The sequence below is a fragment of the Delphinapterus leucas genome, chromosome 5, assembly GCF_059928025.1.
Source record: "Delphinapterus leucas isolate spDelLeu-1000000601 "Yukka" chromosome 5, BTC_Dleu_Yukka2, whole genome shotgun sequence".
In the NCBI taxonomy this organism is placed as follows: domain Eukaryota; kingdom Metazoa; phylum Chordata; class Mammalia; order Artiodactyla; family Monodontidae; genus Delphinapterus; species Delphinapterus leucas.
In genome coordinates this window covers 105,288,742-105,312,321 of record NC_143133.1, presented here as the reverse complement: position 1 = coordinate 105,312,321, position 23,580 = coordinate 105,288,742, and the positions used below count along the sequence as shown (strand labels likewise).

The 23,580-nt window shown below is 44.7% G+C and overlaps 1 protein-coding gene across 8 annotated transcripts in view; it reads left to right on the top strand.

Annotated features, from left to right (window-relative positions):
• The window catches only part of FHDC1 (FH2 domain containing 1), a 41,482-nt gene that overhangs the window by 358 nt on the left and 17,544 nt on the right, over positions 1-23,580 (top strand). Inside the window, exons 1-7 of one of the 8 annotated variants that reach the window (XM_089912316.1) lie at positions 768-1,168; positions 4,728-4,992; positions 5,700-6,323; positions 16,580-16,641; positions 17,303-17,405; positions 23,082-23,167; positions 23,260-23,360. In XM_089912316.1, the coding sequence (XP_089768442.1) occupies positions 5,778-6,323; positions 16,580-16,641; positions 17,303-17,405; positions 23,082-23,167; positions 23,260-23,360 (898 nt within the window). In that variant the 5' untranslated portion in view covers positions 768-1,168; positions 4,728-4,992; positions 5,700-5,777. The other 7 variants (XM_089912317.1, XM_089912314.1, XM_089912318.1 and 4 more) reach the window with 7 other exon arrangements.

Below are 23,580 nucleotides of genomic sequence, written 5' to 3'. Positions count from 1 at the left end.
CGGCTGCACTCCCTGAGCCGCAGAGGACAGCCATCCGTCCTTTGAGGGGAAGACGCGCGCGTCTGGACCAGCTAGGTCCCGGGCCGCCTCCGGGTTAAACCTGGGCCGGCTGATTTAGCTTTAGCTGCCAGGACTTTTGGCTAAACTGAGCTCCCACTTGATCCCCGCCCGTCCAAGAGCGAGCAACTGGGGGCGCCCGCGCCGGGTCCCTGGCCAGCGGGGGAGCCACGACTTGCCCCTCCTGACTGTGGTGCGGGGCTGGCCAGGACCGCGTCCGGGTGATACGGACCGAGGACAAGGCGGTACTCGCTCTGGCACGTTCGCTCTGCCCGTGCGAAGTTCAGCTTAGAAGTTGAGCCCTGCGCTTGTGGAAGTTTAGGGAGGAAGTGGGTGGGCTGGCGGGTCATCTCCAGCCTCTTCAGTGCCCCAGCTCGGGGACACCGGGCTCTCGGTTTAATCCTCCGACCAAACACCAGGAGTCTCCCCTCTGTGTTTTTCTCGCCGGCTCTTCCCCGCTCCTTTTGGCTGCTCCGCACTGCGGCCGTAAGGCTCTCTCCCCCGCGCTCGGGACCCGGACCCCAGACGTGGGGAGGTGTCGCCGCGGAGGTTCGAGGAGGGGGCGGAGCCCGCAAACTGGGAGATCCCCCTTTCGCTTCAAGCACAGTGACACCTTCCCTAGTGAGCCCCCCACTCCGCTCGGAGGAGCCAGGTTCGGCGGCCCCCCGCGAAGGGGGCGGGGCCTCGGGGATCCGCGGGGGAGGCGGGGGCCCTCGAGGCGAGGGGCGGGGCCGGCGATCCCTGCGGGGCTCCGGGAGGGGCGAGCTAGTGCGGCTGCAGCTCCACTAAGCTTCTGCCTGAGGACGCGCGCGCGCTCGGTGCCCGCGGGAGGTAGAGGGTTCCGCCGTGCCCCGGCGTCCGCCCCGTGGACCCGCGTGTCCTCGCGCGGCGGGCGGCGGCCCCTCCCCGGCGCGCGCCTCGGCCCCGCCGCAGAGCCTGCGCGGCGCGTGTGGGCGTCTGTCTGGGCCGCGCACCGGCGCCCGCTCTCTCACTCCTTCCGCAGCCGCCCAGATAAGGACGCGCTGGGGCTGGCGGCCCGCGGACTCCCCGGGGACTCGGACGGACGCGGCGCCCTCCGAGTCTTTCGTGCGGCCGAGCCGGTGGCGCTTTGGTGAGTGGCTGGGGCGGGACGCGGGCCGAGGGTTGGGGGCGGAAGGACGCGGTGGACCGCCCGCCACTTCAGAGACCTAGGGCGTCCAGACTCTGCGAAAGAAATCGGGACCCCGGTGTCCCCCACGCCGAGTTTCTTCAGGACCCAGGAGTCCGTTTTCAAACAGCTGTTTGCACAGAAACTGCGCCTGCTGTTCGGCCGTCTGTGACCCCCCTCTCGTCTCCTGACCCACAGTTGCCTTCCTGGAATGAGTCGCGAGCGCTTCCTTTCCTCTCTAGAGCATCCTTTGGCACCCGTTTGCTTTGTTTGGGGACATTGAGAGAAGCTGAAAATGCGCATTCAGAAACAGGCGTTTCTTCCTCTGCTCCCAGGGTGTGGCGCTCGGGGGCATCTGTGGATTGCTTCTGTTGTGCGGCGGCAGATTAAACGCGCGGGCTGGAAACATCTTGGGTCCTTCCACTGCTGGCGAGAGTGCCAAGGTGAAGAGCTGGATGTTGCCAGCTCTGGTTTGACTGTGGGGTTGACGTGCTGTGTTCAATAACCCAGAAAGATTTTGAAAGATAGGTGGCTGGGGAGGAGCCTGTTCCCAGTGAGTTGGTGGAGAGCAAAAACTCCATATTTAAAAATGGCCTGTCCCTTCCCCAACCCTCTCTTCTCCCCCCAGTAAAATAGGGCCGTGTGTTCCTCTGCCTCTCCTCCACACCCGGCTTGCTCTGCCCCCGTTTGTCATCAGAAGGGTGTGGGCCAGCCTTTCCTGATCCCACCTCATCTGTGACACATGTCGGGAATCAAGGGGAAAAGGTTTTTCTGGTGTGGAGTTTACTTCTGATTATTGCTGACCTACGGGGTGAGTGACCAGCTGAGCAACTGTTTTTCAGGATAGCTCTGAGCCCTAAACGGGCTTTCAGAAACGTGTTTTCCTCCTAAATACACTGTGAAATTAAGCATACTTACTCTTTTCTTCCCTCCCACCCACTCCCTTGAAGAGAATAGAACTTCAACGATGTTTCTGACACCACGAGCAAAGTAATCCTGGCTATTTAGACAAGAGAGTTTAGGAGGGGCCACAGGGCTTCTTTGAAGACCCTTATTCTCCTTCTCATTCTAAGACTTTTTGCTTGCTGATCAGCTAAAGGCTAGGTACATGGCCACAGCATCCCCTTATTAAAAATCCACACAGTTGGGAGATGCTCAGCTGAGCTAGTAGCCTCCCCAGGAGGGGCCTTCACTGGGACTTACCCCCAATGGGTCATGATTAGCACCCAGGGGACTCAAACAGAAGTTCTCATCTTCAGAGACTTACTGTGACAGCTGTACAATTTACTCAGGGCTGGGCATTTGTCAACCTTAGCAGCCATCCGCCCTGCTGCTGCTGAGGTCCCCAACCTGTAGGTGAGATGTTAAATACAAGCCTGTCTCTGTTTGCCCTGGGGAGATTGATGGGACACTTGACATTTTCCAGATACAGCCTAAGGCTAATTCCATTGTCCTTGCCTGCGGCTGCCCGCTGTGTGAAACAGCTGTCTTTGGGGCTGCTGCATCACCTATGTTCTCCTAGCATATTTGGAGAGTATGCGTTTGCATCTTTACTGCGGACAGTAGCATAGTTAATCGAATATTCTTTGTGTATCCTCTGTTTTAATATCTCGTGAGACTGTGGAAAGGGTTAGAATGTGTGTCTGCACTCTCTTTTTCCTGCCATCTCTTTGACATTGGAAATCCTGGCCCAAGGGGGAAAACCCTATCAAAGCCCTATTGAGGCTTGTAGTGAAAGCATTAGCATCTTAGCTAATCATTGCTGGAGAACTCATTCATTAGAAGCTGTTGGGGGCCTAGGATCCTTGTATGTTACCCTGGGAAAAAATTAGCCAGACAACATACCAGGAACAATGTTGTAAATTTTCTTTTGTTCCTTTAACTTTCTAAAACAACATTCTTTCTTGAGACGTGACAGTGGTTAGAATCCTGCTGATGTATAGCTAATGTGTGTCACTTTTTACTTGGACAAGCTTTAATCTGGTACTTCCTCTGCAAAACAGACTAGACTCTAAAGGACTCACATGCTTTGGGGCTTTGGTATTAGAAGATGGTGTTGCACGACTTCCGAGGGCATGGTCTTTTTCACTCTTTCTTAGTATCTCTACATTTGCTCTGTGAGGTTTAATGGCACAGCTGTGCATATACTAATGCAGCACTGAGTGAGTTATTGCTTTCTAGGTTGGAGACTTTTTTAGCTTATCACCGTTCTTAACAGAGATAATCTATAAACAAGTCAGCATATCTGGAATTGGAGGTGAATTGGAGGATTAGCAATTCTTCAATACATGAGATATTTCATGTACAGAAGTATTTTAAAATATGTAAGGATAAACTGCCAAGATTACCTGTACAGTCTTGAGAAAAGAAGAGTTCAGATGTAACTATAAACTGTAATTGACAGTGAGTCATTTGCTTTAGGGATGCCAACTATGAAAGCAGCCTAGCTATGCCCCTAATGATAATTATGAAAACTCCTTTTAAAAGCTAGTTGCATCTCAAGTGAGCTGTAAGTTGGCTTGGATAAATATTTTCAGTTTTACTTTCTAAAAAATTATCCCATGATAACACGGCACAACACGTGAACGTACTTAATGCCACTGATGTACACTTAAAAGCGGTTAAAATGCTAAAAAAAAAAATTATCCAGTAAATAGTTGGAAATGCTATTTTCTACCCATACGTAATTTTCAGAACTTAAATATTTAAATGTTTCATAAAAACATTTGTTCTTGTAATGTAGAGATAACAATATACAATCACTGAGTATTGAAAAGGGACAGAGCTCACAAACCTAGTAACTTAGAAAGCAGAGAATGGAAATATTAAAGGTATGATTCTAGTAGCCAAGGGTAACCTAGCGTTTTACCTATAAACCCAATACATATTTTAAAGCAAATGTAGTGCCTGTGAAAATAAAGAGAAATCTTATGTACCTGTGACACCAGTTGTTAATAATGGCTAACTATGTACCATCTTGGTAAGGGTGTACACATAATGAGTTCATTTATTCTCATACAAACCAATGGAATGGTATATGGTTATAGTATAGAGGAGGATGCTGAAACATAGGTTAGATAAACTACCTCACCCCAGGTTGCACACCTAAAGAAGTAGCAGAACTGGGATCTGAGGAAAAGCAGTCTGTTCTTGGAGTCTCCCCTCTTACTCCCAAGGCAGTCCTGCCTTTTGTGTATGATTCTGTGTAAAAGATTTAATAATATTTGAATTAGTGATATCAGACCATTTACTCCTGCAGAATTCTGCATTGTTTGATGAAGATGTGTAACTATGAGCTTGGAACAGTAATGCTGTAGAAAGCTAATTCCTCTCAGAAGTCCAGTCTAAAAAGCCCCTCCACGTGACCCTTTATGACCTAGATGAAACAGCCCCCTTTTCACACACCCAAATAGTTGGGGTGCTCATTCCACAAGCCTACACAGGGCCCCGTGTTCTACATCTCCACTTACCTGTCCTCACATCTGAAGAACTGTAGTTATTTTGACCCCTGTTTTCACATCAGGTCCACAACAAATGAACAAAAACGAACATTTAAAGGTCAATAAAAACACAAGCCACCAAGATAAGTCAGTGACCGAGTGGATAAGGGGTAGCCGTGTGGCAGGTGTGATTCGGGCAGCATCCCCTTGTGTGTGTGTGTCTCCTCTGCTGGTAGTGTCACAGAAGAAGCAGAAGAGGCACTGAGAAGTTCTGGTGGTTTCCAGAGAGTTAAGCTCCAGAGAGCTTAACCAGAACCCAAAACGATTGCATCGGAAGTGACGGTGGAGGTCAGTGCCAACCTCCTAATTTTACAAATGAGAAACTCCAAATCTAGTGAGGCAAAATGGCTTTTCTAAAATTGTAAGCAGTAAAGCTTGATTTAGAGCTGGAACCTTTTATCTTCATGTCCGGCGTTCTTTTCTCTATTTGCGAGGGAGCAGAATCACCAAGTGTAGGGAGAAGACGATGGCACTGACTCCAGGGGAAGGAGTTTGGCAATTATTTTATCATCCCCGAATGCCCTGCCTATGATGTGCAAGGTGGAGGATGCCCTTTGACCCACTAATGGGTAGGGGACATGTCCGTACTGGAAAAAGACAGAGTCACTAGGGCTGCAGCCATTTGGGTAATTTCCCCAGGGGTTGGGGATCCACTGCCCAAAGAAAACGAGCCAGTTAATGAACAAGTAGCTTGTTCAGAAAGTGAGCAGTACTTGCTGAACCTATTGTGGGTTCTTGGTAAATATGTGTTTTATTGATGAATGGAAGGTTTCCAGGTTGGATTTATTGCTGCTGCTTTGGCAGCATTTCCAGGTAGTAAAATTTGGTTCACATTTAGAAAAGTATTAGTCCCTTTTAGTTCTCTTTTGGATGTGTGGCCCCTCATTGATTTTAATATCCAACTATTCTGGGAGGACTGGCACTGGCCTCGGAAGGGAGTCGCTAGTATAGCAATGTTTTCCTGCACTGATTTTAAAGTTGTTTTATCTTTGCAGGTTTGGAAGATGACACACAACGCAGTTGCCTTTGCTCTGGCGGCAGACTAGTGGGCGGAACAGTATGACACAAATTTGATGTCGGTGTCTGCTTGTCTGCTTCCCCAAGGTCAAGAAATTATCTCCTTAGAAGGCAACAGTACTATGCATGTTATGAATTGTGTCTCCTTGGTCAGTGATAAAGGAAATGGGAATATTGCCACGACAGCTGGATTCATGATTGGGCAAACGCCGCCACCACCACCTCCTCCTCTACCCCCTCCACCTCCACCATGCCCATACTCAGGAAAAGGGTTTCCTCCACCTCCCCCTCCCCCTCCACTGCCTGGGGGGCCTCCGGTCCCCCCTCCCCCCCCAGGACTACCCCCAACCTCCCACCTGAACGGCTACAGCCACCTCGGTAAGAAAAAGCGGATAAGGAGCTTTTTTTGGAAAACCATTCCAGAGGAGCAAGTTCGTGGCAAAACCAACATCTGGACCTTGGCAGCCAGGGAGCAGCATCACTACCAAATTGATACAAAGAGCATCGAGGAGCTGTTTGGGCAGCAAGAAAATACCACCAAGTCTTCCCCTTCTGGGCGAGGAGGGCCTTTAAATTCGTCCTTCAGGGAGGGCAGAGAAGAGGTAAGAATGGTCCACAGAGGGATGGTTCTCCCCACACTGCACTGTTTTGTGTTTGGGGACGTGTGTACATTTCAAAACCTGCTAGAATCACTGAGAAATAAGATAATGCAAGTGAACGTGCTTTGGAAGTGATGAGCTTGAGCTGAGTAGCAAAAAAGTGTGAGAGGCATGCGAGCCGTATCCTGGCAGACATCCCAGAGGATGGTGACCTCATGCGGGGAACATGCTATCTGGAGGCCTCGCTCCTGGCCTCCCGGCAGCGCCTTGCCTCCAGCACATCTGCCTGGTTTCCCCTGGTGGAGCAATTCTGCTGAAGCCCAGTATTATGAGTCGCCATTGAAACAAAAACCTGAGCTCCTGAACTCAGTTACCTGAGATTAACTGGAGGTTTCTGAGACAAAGTGCCTTTTATTTAATAACATCATTAAATAGTGTACATCCTTAGACTTTTATCTTTATTTTTCCCTCCAGCTTTCGTTCCACAAGTGTTGTGAGGTGGCCTTCGTTCTTCGGATCTCTGAATTAAGTGTTGGCCATTGTGGAACAGATTCCAGAGAGCCAAAGCATAAAGCTATATTCAGATAGACTTTCTACAAAGCACATTTCCAGTGAACAGGAACTGTGTTACTTTGAGGAAAATATAAAGCTAGCAAGTTAGGACTTCCCTAGAGGTCCAGTGGTTAAGACTTCGCCTTCCAACGCAAGGGGTGCGGGTTCGATCCCTGGTCGGGGAGCTAAGATCCCACGTGCCTTGTGGCCAAAAAGCCAAAACAAAAAAAAACAGAAGCAATATTGTAACAAACTCAATAAAGACTTTAAAAATGGTCCACATCGAAAAAATCTTTAAAAAAAAAATAAAATAAAGCTAGCAAGTTATAAGAAGGTAAGTGAAAGCATGGCTTTAGAGCTACAGGTCACCGAACATCATAGAAACTGTAAAAAATTACATTTCTAAGTACTCTCTGGTTAGAAACATGAAAGTAAATTAAGAAACCTCTATTTGCTAGAAGAAATAATTAGGAAACCGGGGTTAAAAGAAAAGAATGCTGTCCTCCCCACCACAAAAAAAAAAGGGGGGGCAACAGAAATGCATCATTTTTTAATCTGTTGTAAAGGAGCAGAGAAAATAGGTCAAAGATAGAGCTGACTAGATAAGAGAGTGGGCAGGCAGGGCTCTGGAATGAAGTAGCAGCTCTCTGCATTATTGAATTCTTGAGCTGACAGTATTGACCTCTTTTCTCTGTCTGGCTCAGGAATTCACTTGGGGGCCCTTGAAGCTGGCGGTATGGTCCCCTGTTGAAATAGCCAAGAGTCTATTTATTATAAAATGTGGAGAATCCTAGGACTAGAATTAGGCGTAAGCTGTGAGATGATTTGAGACGAAGTCTTCAGGACATCCTTAGTGCCCTCCTGTGCTGAACCTGGCCTTCCCTGCTCTTTCCTTTATGCAAAGGCCTTTGATTTCTCAGTGCATCCTTTCAGTATCAGAAGGAGCAAGAAGTCATTTCCTTAGTACACTGGCCTCTGCCCCAGCTTCCAGCAGAGGCTCCTTGCTGGGCAGTAGGTCATGCTCACCAGTGTTTCCTAGCTCTACTTACTGGCCTTGAAGCATTTTAAAAAAAGAGTGGATGGGTGCGTGGAGACAGAGCTCATGTCTCAGGAAAGCCCCTGTCACACACAGAAGGGGGTCTGGCTTGATCACGCTCCTGGGGAGGCAGCTGACCAGGTTAGAAGGGGCAGTGTCCTTTATAAACTGGGGACGTTTATTTGGCTGGTGATAGTTCAGGGGGCTGTGTGGAACTTGCTGCTCTATGTTAGTGACTTCAAGAGGGGTTAAGACCCACGGATGGAAGGAAGTGGCAGGGTGTGTGGCATCTTTTCCCACCTATGGCAGAAGCACAGACGTCCATTTCTCAGGCCAGATCTAAAATTCAGGTAAAAAGAATCTTTCTTTTTGCCTCTCTCCACCCTAGGTACATGTCTTTACTCTTTTTGTTTGTTTTTCTTTAACTTTAAAAAAAGAAAAAACCTGAAACTGAACAATTATTTTTTAAACGGTGGTAAAATATATATAACATTCACCCTCTTAACAATTTGTAAGCGTACAGTTCAGTGGCACAGAAACATCCACGTCGTTGGAAGGCTGCCATCACTATCCATCTACAGAATCCTCTGCATCTCGCAAAACTGAAACGCTGTTCCCCATCCCCCCCCTCCCCCAGCCCCTGGAAGCCACCCTTCTACTTTCAGTCTCTATGAACCTGAGTACTCTAGGTACCTCACACAGTATCTGTCTTTTTTATTTTTTTTTTTAAAGGAACCATTTAAGAGTTTCAGAAGAGTTGTTTTTTGTGTTTTTTTTTTGGCCGCGTGGCATGTGGGATCTTATCTCCCTAACCAGGGATGGAACCCACACCCCCTGCATTGGAAGAGCGGAGTCTTAACCACTAGGCCGTCAGGGAAGTCCCAGTATTTGTCTTTTTGTGACTGGACTATTTTACTCAGCATAATGTCCTCAGGGTTCATCCATGTTGTAGCACGTACCAGAATTTTAAGGCTGAATAATATTCCATTGTATGTATATACTACATCTTGTTTATCCAGTCATTTGTTGATGGACACTTGGGTTGCTTCCACCTTTTGGCTTTTGTGAATAATGCTGCTATGAATGGTGGGTGTGCAGATATCTATAACACATGTAGGTTCTAATCTGCGAGATAGCAGTCTAGAAAGAAAAATTAAATTGCCGTGACTGTGTATCATAAGATAATCTAACTCTTCAACTTCTCAGTACTCAGGTAGGATAAGTAGTGTAGGTGGATGGATTTAAGGGAAGATTAGATAATATTGTCACATCACAGAGGGTTACCCAGAATTAGTTTCCATTTTTCATGCTATCTCCAACATGGCTAGAAGTATTATATATACTTTTTTTTTTTGGTAAAAGACTATAGTACATGCTGTTTTCTTCCCTCATTAGATTTTCTTTAAAGAAGTTACAATGCAGCAGAATGATAGTCTAACATGGACCAGTAATAAATCTTCCAATTCACTCTGTAGAAAGTGGAGTCCAGGGTTGAAACTGTGTGGACTGGAGAATACATATACATAGCATGTTTGGCCGGGAGACCCATCCTGAGCCTGGAAACGTGGCCTTCCCATCTGCTGCCACACAGCTCATAATTCTGAAGCCTCAAACATGCCACGGATCAGATTATGTTCCCTTGAAATGTAATAACCTCCTACAGAAATGGCCTGCCATTATGAGGTTGGCTCTGGCTTTAAAGGGCCTATAAAGCACTACAAATAAGTTCCGTTATACTACGAAGGAAGAAGTTACTGGGAGACGGGGAAGAGCTGGGTTTGGGAATGGCTGAATTTAGGTAGAACAACATCTAAAATAGTAAGTTAGAACATGTAGTAAAGGGGGAAGAGGTTATGAAATACTATCTTTGTATCTTTGCTAGACAAAAATTAACTTGAAGAAGCTACAGATGTTACAATAATAAACTTTAGTAATTAGAAATAACAAAGGGTATTACTGGGGATAATAATAAAGAGGTTCAACTCAAACTCCACCTTCTTTTCCGAGTTTGGTGATCTCACGTTTGAGAAGCCCCCATCCATCTGTTAGCACTGCTCTTCAGCCCCTCGGAGCTGGTTAGTTGGGGCTACCCTTGTCTCCCTACAGAATCTGAAATGCTCTCAAGGCAAGGATAGCCCTAGCCATTTGTTACCCTCCAAAGAAAGTAAACTGAACTGACAGAACTGAACCAAGGGAGCAAAGGGGCTATCTTATAAGGTGTCAGTATGGTAAGTCAAAATAGGGGTTCACAGAGAAAACACAATAATATGAATAGGGTCTAAGGACATAATGTGAAACCTGGCAACTATAGCTGATAACGCTGTATTCTGTAATTGAAATTTGCTAAAAGAGTAGAACTTAATTGTTCTCACCAAAAAATAAATAAATAAATAAATAAGTAAATATGTGAGGTGATGGAGGGAATGTATACAAGTATATAGTGTATACATATATCAAATCACCATGATGTGCACCTTAAATATCTTACAGTTTTATTTGTCAATTATACCTCCATAAAACTGAAATTTAAAAATGAAAAAGAAAATGCAAACATTGAAACACTTGAGGTCATTCACTATGGTGTCTGTGGTAATATTACAATTAGTGTTAGTTAATTATCCCACATAAGAAATAATAAAAATTGCTTATTAGAAAAAGAGAGGACAGGAAAGAGAGAGGAAGGAAGGAAGATTGGTTTTTCTAAGTTTATGAAAAGTAATGTTATTCTCCCACACAGTAATTCAGGTATCAGTCATTCTTTGTCAACTTTTGTTATGGTCCCAGAATGTTCTAGAATTCTGAGACATGCTCAGTTGAGAACTATAGAACTAGGTAGAGTATTTGAAAGGGAAAAAAAAGCTTCAACTGGACTATCATTTTTTTCCTCAGAGCTGGGGGAGGGACATTTCCCAATGAATAGCCAACCAAAAATTTAAAAAGAATGAAAAACCATCAGAACCCAAAAGCTAAGTCTATATTAGTGGATACAGGAAGATTTTTAAAATATTGCTTTTCAGATCTGACATAGGATTGAAATAACTAGTATTTAGTGTTACTTAAGTAGGTAAGGAAGCCTCCTTTGACAAACTGAAGCTAAAGTGATTTAAGAATTTCTTCTTCCACCTTAAGGACATTACGCTAAATGAAATAAACCAGTCACCAAAGGACAAATACTGTATGATTTCACTTATATGAAGTACCCAGAGTAATCCGATTCACCGAGACAGAAAGTAGAACGGTGGCTGCCAGGGGGTGGGGAGGGGAAGTGGGGAGTTAGTGTTTAATGGGGACAGCGTTTCAGTTTTGCAAGATGAAGGGTTCTGGAGGCGGATGGTGGTGATGATTCCACAACAGTGTGAATGTACCTATTGCCACTGAACTGTACACATAAAAACTGTTAAGATGGTAACTGTTATGTGTATTTTACCGCAACTAAAAAAGAAAAGTTCCTTCTTCCTTTAACGAATATTGGAGGCAGATTTTGTGGTGGATGGATGAGAGTGCAAGAATTGCAGAAGAAGAAAAGGAGGAGAGCTTATATGGAGGTTTGAACAGGTGGGGCTGGGGGTGTAGCCATTCACATGGTTCCCTGAGCACGCAGCACTGCTGTTTCAGTAACTCAGAGGGATCTGAACAGCCCCACCGCCTGGCAGCCTGTGGGGAGACTGTTACGAGAGTGGGTGGGACGTCTTTGCGGTGGATGAGCTGAGCACATCGCCTGACGTCTTTGCTCCCCTGTTCACCAGGGATGGCGTAACTCTTGGGTGGGCCTTTAATGGGACAAGCCATGAGCTCTGTACGTGCTGAGCACACCTGCCTCAGCAGGCCTGCGGTGTCCAGAAGAGTAGGTGCGGATTAATTGAACTGGTGGGGAGGGAGGGGCCAGGTCAGTTCACCCCTGTTCCCAGGGTTGTTTGTCTCCACCTGTGCAGTCCACGAGGAGTGCGCTCCTGGGAGTGACTCAAAAGCACCTCTAGCTGCACACGCTTGGGCGTCTGAACTGCCGGCAAGCCTTTGGGAAGTAAGATAAGCTAATTTACACATGTAGTGATAACCCTCTTTAAAGGACTGTGTAATAACACCGCTTTAGAAGGCTGAGTGTGACGCCCTCTGAGAGGAGACTGCCCGTGCACTGGGCAGAGCTGAGGATGCCCGGAGAGAAGGACACTGTCCCTGCAGTGTTATCAACTGTCTCATTTTCCTGTGGTTTGGAGGAGGCGCTGGGCTTTGTTTTCCCCCTTACGCTGCTCAGCGATGGCCAGCCCAGGTTTTCCCTTAGGAGTGTTGCCGGATTCCCTTAAATTAGTGACCAGTTTCCTCGCTGGTGACACAGCTGCTGCCCCAGGCGTGGCCCCCTGTGCTCCCCGTGGCCTGAGCTCCACTCCCTGCCTGAGCTCCACTCCCGGCGGCCGTCTCAGCTGGTGAGAACGTGAGTCCTGGCCTTCGTCCCACAGATACAACTCTGGGGTCACCAGGGGCCTCGGCTGGTCTCTGTGGATGGCTCTCTGCAGATCTGCCCCCATTCCCAGAGAAGCATCCCAATGTGGATACTGGGCTGGTGGGGAACCTTCCCTACTTCTCTGTTCTCCTGTATCAGCAGCAATATTGAAAGTCACAGGAACTAGAGTGAACAGGAACCAGAGAGACCCTGGGGCATTTCAGTTCAGTATTGCTTTGGGGAAGGTATAAAATGACATCTCTGAGGCTCAGTTTCCTTATCTGTCAAATAGGAACAATAACAGTAATTTCTCCACCACTTTTCCAGCAATAATAGCTATGGATCTAGGCTGAGGATACAGAGTCCCAGAGGGTTGAGGGGTGAAGAGGGTGAGGGTGGGGCTTGGGTGTGGAGGCGGAGAGGGTGCTGCTGTCAAGGGTTAAATGTAGCAGGAGGTGGTAATTTAATGAAAAAATATAAAAAGTTTTTCCCCCATTCTGGATAGAAGTGAGTGCAGAGAAAGCTCTTCGGATATATGTATGTATATAGCCAGATCAATGCACTTGCTCCTACTTTGTAATTTGTGAATTATAATAAGCACATAGTTTCTGTCTTAAATTTAGATTCCTCTCTTTGGTAAAAGCTTTCCTCTTAAAGGATGTTAAGTTTGACAGGTTTTATTCTCACCCTTTCTTTCCCCTCTCCTCTCCCCTCCCTTTACACTGAACTTGAACTGTAATCCGTGGGTAGAATTCCAACAAGGAGCCTGTCCTCTTAGCTTGGGAGTTTAGTTTATGGCTGGCAGGTGATTGTGTTAACATGAAATAAACCCCTAGCACAGTAAATAATGTGATTGTTTAAGATTAGTCTTCAAAAGAAGGCAACCACACTCTTGTAAAAATTTAACCTTCTAGCCAGGAAGTCCCATTAACTTTGGTTAACAGACTTGCTGCCTCTTATAAACTCAGAAGCAGGCCCGGAGATCAGGAATTTAATCTGAAACCTGTTTCTTTTTTGTTCACAGTGTATCACATACCTTTGGAAAGAAAGAGCCTTATAACAACATTCCTATTTCGCTCGTCTCCCTTTTCCAAAAAACAAATGGGGAAAATTGCGGACTTTTAAGGTTATCTTTCTTCCATGTATCCTGGATATTTACTTCCAAAGAAATGGCTTCTGTATTTAACAATACCCACCCCCTGAAAAAAGATTCTGTCTAAATTTTAGTCTGATAAAACCCTTCCAAATTATTATAGTAGTTCTCCCTTATCTGCGGGGGATACGTTCCAGGACCCCCAGAGGACGCCTGAAACCGTGGATAGTACCAAACCCTATATACACAGATGGTCCCATGACGGCTCAACTTAAGATTTTTCTCCTTTATGATGGTGTGAGAGCAATAGGCATACAGTAGAAGCCGTTCTTGGAATTTTGAGTTTTGATCTTTCCCCACTAGCCATTTGCGGTACAGCCCCTCTTGTGATGCTGGGGCAATGGTGGTGCAGCAGCTCCCATCAGCCATGCGATCACAAGGGCAAACAATCGATACACTGACACATATTCTGTTTTCCACTTTCAGTACAGTATCCCATTAATTACGTGAGATGTCCCACACTTTATTATAAAATAGCTTTGTGTTAGATGATTTTGCCTAACTGTAGGCTAATGTAAAGGTTCTGAACACGTTTAAAGTAGGCTGGGCTAAGCTGTGATGTTCGGTAGATTAGGTGTATTAAATGCATTTTTCAGTATTTTCAATTTATGGTGGGTTTATCTGGACATAAGTCGAGGAAGATCTGTACTGTGTTTTTTCCTACACATACGCAACTATGATAAAGTTTAATTTATCAGTTAGGCACAGTAAGAGATTAACAACAATAAGGAATAACAAAATAGACCAACAATAATGTCAGCGAACAAAAATGGATCAGCTGATCTAAGAAAGACAGAAAATTTTATTTGAGCCAAATTGAGGTTTATAACCGGGGAGCAGCCTCTCAGAAAGCTCTGAGAACTGTTCCGCCCATTAGAGGTCAAAGCACAGTTGTATACATTTTTGAGACAGAGGACTGTGCATTAAATGACGTATTATTGACAGTTTACACAGTCCAGATATACCCGTACAAAGCGAATAGTGGGTCATAGGTCATGGTGGCCCCTTACAAGATTAAGAAGGAAGGTTATCTCCTAAGGAGTTATCTTGTTGATGCCAGGAGAATGTTGCTCTTTATGGTTGAGCAGGTATTTCTGCTGATGGGGAGGTTTGGTCGATGCATAAGGCAGATACGCAATGCCTGTAGAGGGGAAAGAGGAGGCCAAAGGGCAGAGAAAAATTTTTATGTTTACATTTTCCTTGATTTGCCTTAGAATACGAATTTTTATTTCATCAATAACAACGTACTATAATAAAAGTTATGTGAATGTGGTCTCTCTCTCAAAATATCTTGTACAAATTTAATGCCTTTTCCATTGTAACGAAGCACTTATCTTGCACTGTGGCTCTAACTTTTGCAGTTCAAGGTGCAACAGCAAAACTAGCAAGAATTTCTTTTTCCTTCTTCACAATTTCATGGATGGAAGATTCGTTCTTACCGTAGATCTTAGCAACCTTGGCATACAAGTTTTTTCTTTCCTTATTGAGAACTTTCACCTTTTCCCTTAAAGGAAGCTCTCTACGGCCTCTTTTTGGCATATCTAAGTTGCCATCATCACTACTCCTGCACTTTGGGGTCATTACTACGTAAAATAAGGGTCACTTGAGAACAAGCACTGTGGTACCGTGACAATAACCCCATAACCAAGGTGGCTACTAAGTGACTAACGGGCAGGATACACTGGACAAAGGGATGATTCACGTCCCGAGACGTGAGATTTCAGATTTCATTACTCTGCTCAGAACAGCACACAGTTTAAAACTTATGAATTGTTTATTTCTGGAATTTTGCATTTAATATTTTCAGATTTCTGTTGACCTAGGGTGACTGAAACTGTGGGTAAGGGGAGACTACTGTAATTCTGAACAGCTTAAATCTATTGCAGCCAAAATCTGGGTTTGGATGGTACATTAGAATGGCCACCATATTTTATTAAATCAAAGATGATCCATATATTATAAGACATATCCTGATTCCAGAGATATTCATATGCCAATAAACAAAAACAACGCATCTTAGACTTGGTAAAATACAGCACAAAAGTTTTTCTTTTTAAATTCTGAGTAAATAAAGTGTAGGACGCTTTCTTACCTCCTCCTAAAAGGGCTACTGGACATACATATTCTTTCCCAATGAAAATAAAATTTTCCTTTAGAAAAATATTAAGAATTTTGTTATGTTTCTGAAAATAACAGTGTTGGTCCTTTTACATCCCTGATTCAGGGTTGGGACTCACTCTGCAACAGCTTCAGAGTTCAAATCTCATATGATTCTGGCTATGCTAAGACATCTATTTCCAAATTAGGGCTTTTAAATGTGGGCTGTACTATTCTAAGAGGAAATTGCAAAATTTAGAAAATGCTAATATAATTTATTTTAAATTATACAATATTAAAATAGATCTATATGGGAATTCCCTGTGGGCCAGTGGTTAAGACTCAGCATTTTCACTGATGTAGGCCCAGATTCGATCCCTGGTCAGGGAACTAAGATCCTGCAAGCCACATGGCACAGCCAAAAAAAACCCAAAAAGATATATGTAATTATTATTTTTTAAATTTATTTATTTTTGGCTGTGTTGGGTCTTCATTTCTGTGCAAGGGCTTTCTCTAGTTGTGGCAAGCGGGGGCCACCCTTCATCGCGGTGCGCGGGCTTCTCACTATCGCGGCCTCTCTTGTGGCGGAGCACAGGCTCCAGACGCGCAGGCTCAGTAGTTGTGGCTCACGGGCCTAGTTGCTCCGCGGCATGTGGGATCTTCCCAGACCAGGGCTCGAACCCGTGTCCCCTGCATTAACAGGCAGATTCTCAACCACTGCGCCACCAGGGAAGCCCAGATATATGTAATTATTACCATTAGGGAAATACATATTGCAGAAAGTAAATTTGGTGAGATAATAGTATTTTGATATTCATAAAACTATATTAGGTGCATCAGTTAATCACCAGATTTACATATTGGGAATTACTCTCTTATACATTAAAATTGGTGTTGTATTTTGATAGGTTTTAATTCTCTTCTTTCCTCCAACTCTTCTTATTCATACTTTAATAATCTTACGTGTCTTTGTTTTTTTCCAGATTACTATCTTGGATGCAAAACGGAGCATGAACATTGGGATATTTCTAAAGCAGTTTAAGAAGTAAGATTTTTGCACACATTTGAAACTTTAGTCACATCCCTGCTCGTCAGCATCAGAGTCTGTGGGTGTGAGCCGAAATGCAGATTCTAATGAGGAAAAGCCATCCCTCACACTTTCAAATTGTTTTTAGACACGTGGCTTGAGGAGGCCCCAAGTGTGTGTCGCTTTCCGCTGTTTTCCTCCATAAAAACATAATCAGGTGGCTTGGAGTCCAGGGAGAATTACCTTGGGGCATCTGTCCATGCCTGACATGTCAGGGAATTTATAAATTCACCTGAGGTGTTGCTCCATGAGTGGAGGATGGATGGGTGAGTCAAACACTGTTAAATTCACGTGTCCTCAGGTGGAAAGGAGAGGGCTCTGGCTCCAGGAGTCCCACAGAACTGCTTTTCTTCTCCCAGAGAAGACTCCCAGTGGTTCTTGCTACCTTCGCCCTCTCTGGGATGCCCGAGGATGGTTTTCTGGGGAAAGGGGCCTCTGGTGTATCAGGATCCCTGCTTTCCCTGGGCTCTTATGATCGCTGACACAAAACCACCCATCAGACTGGGAAGGAGGTGGAATGGAAGGGAGGGTGGAGGGGGTTTGTTTTCATTTCCCCTGGCTTGTGTTTCTTTGGCACTCCAGCCAGTGTGAAACGGAATCTGATCATTGTCTTTTCAAGGTCTCCTCTGTCCATTGTGGAAGATATTCATCAAGGAAAGAGTGAGCATTATGGATCAGAGACATTACGTGAATTTCTTAAGCTTTTGCCAGAGTCAGAGGAGGTAAGGAATTTGGGGTGTGAGTTTTAAATGTTAGGAGTGATAATAAAAGCTTAATATTTTTAGGAATGTCAGAACTCACATGGGAAGGGCACTCTCCTACCCAGAGCTGGAGTTTTCTCGCCTAACAATTAAAAGTTACCCAGTAGAAAGAGTATGGGTTAGCAAGTTGGAGAACCTAGGCTTAAATTGGCGCTGGTCCCTTAATTGAGAAAGTTGGGCAAGTTTTCGTAAGTCCTGTGAATTTTAGTTTCCTCACCTGTAAAATGAGGATAATGATGCTTACCTCACTGGACTGTTGATGATTAAGCCCTAGTTATGCATCTAACATGGTACGTGGCACATGGGAGCTCAATAAATGTTAGTTCCCTTTTCTGTCATCTAAGGATGATCTTTGCCTAGGGTGTACCTGGGGTTGTTTCATAATACATATACTTTTAAAAAAAAAAAAGAAAAAAAGGCCACTTTTGAATAAAGATGCTCTAAAAACTGGAGAGAGAGATAAATTGTTAATAAATGTTGTCTATATAATTGATTAAAAGGTGGGGATTGCTATGATAGCAATGTAGTACCACAATATAAATAAAAGTATTGATTTTTTTGGAGTGAATTAACTGAATTTATGAATGATTAGGAGCTTGATAGGATAAAAAAGAGAAAAACAGTTTTGTAAAACCTTCCAAAATTGTGATATTGTCTATTTCTGAAGAAGTGACCCTTTAAAAGTTTCAGTAAGAAGTTACACGAATACGTTTGCTTGTAAACATTTAAATAATACAGAGCCTTATAAAGTAAAAAGTGTAAGTTATCCTTTTACACATATTGCTGGCTCCTCCCTCCCCGATCTCTCTCCACTTCCTAGACATAATTTATGGAACATGACTTTAGTGCCATTAGTAACAACAAGAGAAATGTATTTGTGCTTTTTCTTTTCCATCAGTGATAAACTCACAATGCCAAACTGAGGGTCTTCGGGGGTAACTGGATATTTATGTATTCTGAGCTGCTCTCTCCACCTCAGGTTTTCTGTTTGCAAATCAATTATAATTTACCAAAGCCAAGATTAATTAATGGCATTTGTTAATGTTAGTAAAGCGTCTTAAAGAGTTGAGGGAAATGTACATTAGATCAAAATTTACCCTGGATCCTATATACTGAACACTCCTTAATCTTTTATGTGAAGAATGGGCATTCCAAAATGTATTTTTTAAATTGAAGTGTAGTTGATTTACAGTATTGTGTTAGTTTCAGGTGTACTCAAGATCTTTTATTAGGATGGATAGTGTTTAATGAATTGAGTTTTCAAAAAGATTTAGTTGCTCTGGAAATCTTCTCCCCGCTTGGGCATTGTTCATGCTTCCTCCTTAGGACTGCTCTGATACCTAGTCCTAACAGAGCTCTAAATTTCCAACTAAATGGGAGTTAGGCATGAGGGAGGCTGCCAGCTTCATGCCATGAAGAGGCAGAAGGTTAAATGCGGTTTTCCTTAATACCTTCCTTCCTAATTTAACAATCAGAGGTGATTAAAAACTTAAATTAAAAAAAATTAAAAATGCAAGGCCTGTGGAAGACTAAGGGATCTTTCAAAGAAGCAGCTTAGCTGTCGAACCTCACGTGTTTTAAAGAACCCTGTTTCTTGCGTTGTCTGTGGGATATAATTCAGAGGAAAGAGGCTGTTAAGAGAGTGATGACTAAAACCCACCCCAGCGCTGCCCTGAGACTCCGAGGCACTCTCTCACCCCCAGATGATTAGCTGAGCGCGGAGACGAGACGGCCGGGGTCCTGCACTGCCTTCCCAGCCGCTGGGCCAGGCCCTCCCCCTCCCCCTGCAGGGTCACCGGAGTGACCGGGGTCTGAGTATCTGACTAGCTGTCATACTCCTGCTTGTTTACATTACCGGCTCAGCACACCCTCGGGCTCCTCTGGGAGCTTCCTTCAGCAGGTGCGCCCTGACAGTCCTCAGGGCTGCTTGGCGCCCTCCCCAGACCAGCGGAGGGAGCCACCCCCCTGACCGCTGCCACTGCAGGGACAGACTGGCAGTGCTGGGCAGCCCAGCCCCACTCGGATGCAGGACCTACCCTGCAGTCCTGGGTAGAGGGCAGAGGATGGAGAAGAGGCCAAGGAGGAGGCACGGCCAACTGAGAGAGGGTTAGGAATGTGGCAGAAAAATGCTAATAAATGCATCGCTGTGCGTCACTGTGCGTTGCTAGGTCTGTGGGGTAACGTCTTGTGCTCATTCTTAGCATGAGGATGGGCGACACGTTGATCGAGTGCCCCATGTTCCAGGCCCCGGATGGGGCCAGAGGCGATCGAGTGCTCAGCCCAGTGAGTGCCTGGCACACAGAAGGTCAATAAATCACACCCATGGTGTGTGTGTGTGTGTGTGTGTGTGTGTGTGTGTGTGTGCGCGCGTGTGTGTTTCATTTAATCCTCACAGTGACATTGTAAGCTATTCGTCATTTAACAGATGAGAAAACTGGGGCCCACACAGGTTAGATAGAGCTTATCTAGTGCCATGTGACTAATGGGCTGTCGAGGGCGGTGGGTTTGACCTGGTTTGTCTGACCCCAGAGCAGTTCCTTGGGCCGCACTCCACCACCGCCCTCTGAGGAAGGAAGGGCAAAGGTTCCCCAAACCCCACCTCACTTCAGGCCAGCCTTGCGTCACCTCCGCTCTCACGAAGTACTGGTGTGAGTGTCACTCATAATATGTCAACTTGTCAGCACACTGAACTGATGGGCGGAAACGGCCCAGCTGCCAGGCTAACCCCAGGTTAATTTGTTTTCAGACATTCTCTGCCCTTCACCGCAAAACTTTTATCTGGCACGTTTTTTGTCTTGCCTCAAATTCATGATTAAAACTCGCAGAGGGAGAAGGTAGACTCAGAAATAAAAGCATGCTCCCTGTCTGGGCCCTGAGAGGCTGCTTGAGAAGGAGCCCTTCTCTCTGTTGGCGCTGGCACCCTACCGCCACAGTCAGCATCAGGGATGCAGGGCTGGAGGTGGAACTGCTGTCTATGGCAGCAAGTTGGGTCGCCTCCCCTGATATTTTTATCACCTCATTCTTACCTTGTTCGTTTACTCTCTGTTCCTGGGAGGAGGAAGCCCCAGTGTCTTCTGTTGGGTGGGTCTGCTGGTGGGAAACCCTGCTGTTTCAAGGCCATGTGAGTGGAATTAGAGGGGATGAAGGAGGCCTGCCCTTCGGAATGCGTGAGTCTTAAGGAGCACGCTGTTTGCTGTTAGGGCAGAAACCAGGCACAGCTGGGTCGTCATGAGAGTCCCTCGGCTCAGCCAAGAAAATGATGCCTAACAAGGTTTGCTAAATGCTTTTTGATGGTGATGAGAATGCAGAATAATTATAGGGTCTGCCCACCCTCTTTTTTACCTTCCTCTCTGTTCTGAAGGCACAGTAATCCCTCTTAATGAACATAAATCGCATTTTGAAATGGAATTAAGAACTGTATATGTGGCATTTAAATCAAATACTATCTTTAGTATCACCATTCTCTTGAACTCCATAAGCATTTTTCACTCATTATGTAAGTGAAGGCGATTAATCATTGTTCATTTACAGTTCAGCACATGTTGAATAGAAAATATCTACCAAGTGTACTTAGCATGACCTGTTCTTGTGCTTCAGACAGGAAACCGTGCTGTGATTCTCAGAAGTTTTGCCCATGCTACATATGTGGTCTTACATAAAGGCACAGCCCCGCTCTGCCCCTGCCCATATATGGTGAATCATTAGACTCTAGCTCAGGAGGGACCAGAATTCATCCTGTGGCTTTGTCAGTTCAGAAACTAGGCACTAGTTTGGGTTTAGTTAATGCAGAAGTTCCATCTGCCCTTAGATTTAGTAAGGTTGAAAATGGAAAATTCAATTTGGGGCACGAAAGGTAGGGGAAATAATGCAATTCTATAAATGGCTATTTTCTGCCCCCTGTGGGGAAAAATGTAGTCTTAAGGCCCAGACTTAATACCAGCGTGTCTGGGGTGTGATTCTGCACTGTTACATTTTGACGCAGATATTTCAGTTTGTGCATCTTTGCAAATACCCCTCCTCTGTGTTTTTGAACTGTTATTTCCTTTTTTTTTTTTTGCGGTACGCAGGCCCCTCAGTGTTGTGGCCTGTCCCGTTGCGGAGCACAGGCTCCGGACGCGCAGGCTCAGCGGCCATGGCTCACGGGCCCAGCCGCTCCGCGGCATGTGGGATCCTCCCGGACCGGGCCATGAACCCGTGTCCCCTGCATTGGCAGGCGGACTCTCAACCACTGCGCCACTAGGGAAGCCCTATGTCCTATTTTTCAAGAGGTTTAAAAATTAGGTTATTTTTATGGGCACCTAACATAATCCAGGGGGTGGAAGAGAGAAAGCTTTATAAAACATAACAAAGTGGTAAGTGCTTACTGGGAACAGTTAGCTTCAAAGACAGGCTATCAGCTTTATTCTAGAAGTCTTTTTTTTAAATTGAAGTATAGTGTGTGTGTATTTATTTATTTATTTATTTTCAGATTCTTTTCTTTTATAGCTTATTACAAACTCTAGCAGTCTTAAGGTGCTCCTGACCATAAAGTGCTGTTGTTGGAAGACTCTCCATTACAGTAGACAGAGATGTGTTTTTTGGGTTGGTCCTGTTTTCTCTGTGGGGAAGGCATACCTTGCTCTCTGAGGCAGTTAGAGAACTTTCTCTTTGCCTGCATCCCTACTTGCTTAGCTGTTTGGCTATATTCCTACGTTGGAACTCTTTTTTTTTTTTTCTTTACTACAGTTGAAGGAATATTTGTGTGTTTAACAACTTTTAGTATAACTTTTTACAGGAGTAGTACATGCTTATTGTGGACATTTTAGGAAATAAAAATGAGCAACAGATGAAAATGATAATGACTGTGGTGATTGAATCACCTAGCGCAGACGTCTGGTTTGTCTTGTTCCTGTGTTTGTAGCGTGTGCGTGGAGGGTCGGGGCATAGTAGACACTTCTTAATTTACAGAAGTGGGATCCACTGTACACACTCTTTATGTTACCTGATTTTTTTTCACAGGGGGAAATCTTGACACTGATCTTTCAATTGTTTAAGCCATTTTCCTCTTTATCTTCCTGCTGGAGAACCAGTGTGTACTCACCTCAACATCCAGTGATCCCTTCCTATAAAGCTACTAGATGTGAAGGAGGACTTGACCTCAGAAAGAAGATCTGTGTTAGACACCCTCCCCCAGTCTAAGTATCTTATATGCAAAATACTCAAAATAATAAGATTTTTTTCCTTTATGACTCAAAGGCTCTGCTATAGTGACTATCCAGTCTCTTCTTTCTTCTTCCAAACAGTGGTCTCCCTTCCAGATTATAACTTACAGAACGTTTTCATCCTTGGAACTGATCCTTTCCCTTTAGTAACCTCTCTGAGGATTCCGGTGGCTCCAGCTTTCTGGTTCATGTGGGATCGTTTATGCCCACATAAGTGACACAGCTGTCCTCTCCCTAATTTGCTCGTTTGCTCTTTTAAACAACAAAGTAGTAAGCTGTGATGATTCCCTTTTCTTAGGCTGACATTTTTATTAATTTGAATTTAGCACTGATATCCTTATTTTCCTAAAGGAATTCTAAGATGAAATTTAAAGTGATGTTCCATTTTAATCATTTGTCCTTTTTTTCTTGACCCCCTTTTCCATCTGTCTTTTAGATAAAGAAACTAAAGGCATTTAGTGGAGACGTGGCCAAGCTGTCCCTAGCAGACTCCTTTCTGCACTGCTTAATTCAGGTGCCAAAGTAAGGATCACCCATCACTGTTCTTTGCAGAGTAAGGTTTTAAAATCAACAACGTCAAATTCTACACTGTAGCTGTACCTTTTGTCTTTCAGCTGTTCACTGCGGATTGAAGCCATGGTGCTAAAGAAAGAATTTTTGCCCTCTTGTTCTTCTCTATACACAGATATAACCATTCTAAGAACCGCTACAAAAGGTGAGCAAATACATGATGCTTTGTGTAATTTGATTTGATTAATTTTGGTAGCAGTTTATTTTTAAAAAACTGTTCAATTGAAAAATTAGATATGGAAAGTTCCATTTCTGATACGCTCTAAAAAGGGAAATGAGACGTTACCAGGGATGGTATTTAAAGTTTATTTCCATTTACTTTTCTGCCGCCCCCAGTTAATTAATTAATTGACCAATCAATCAAT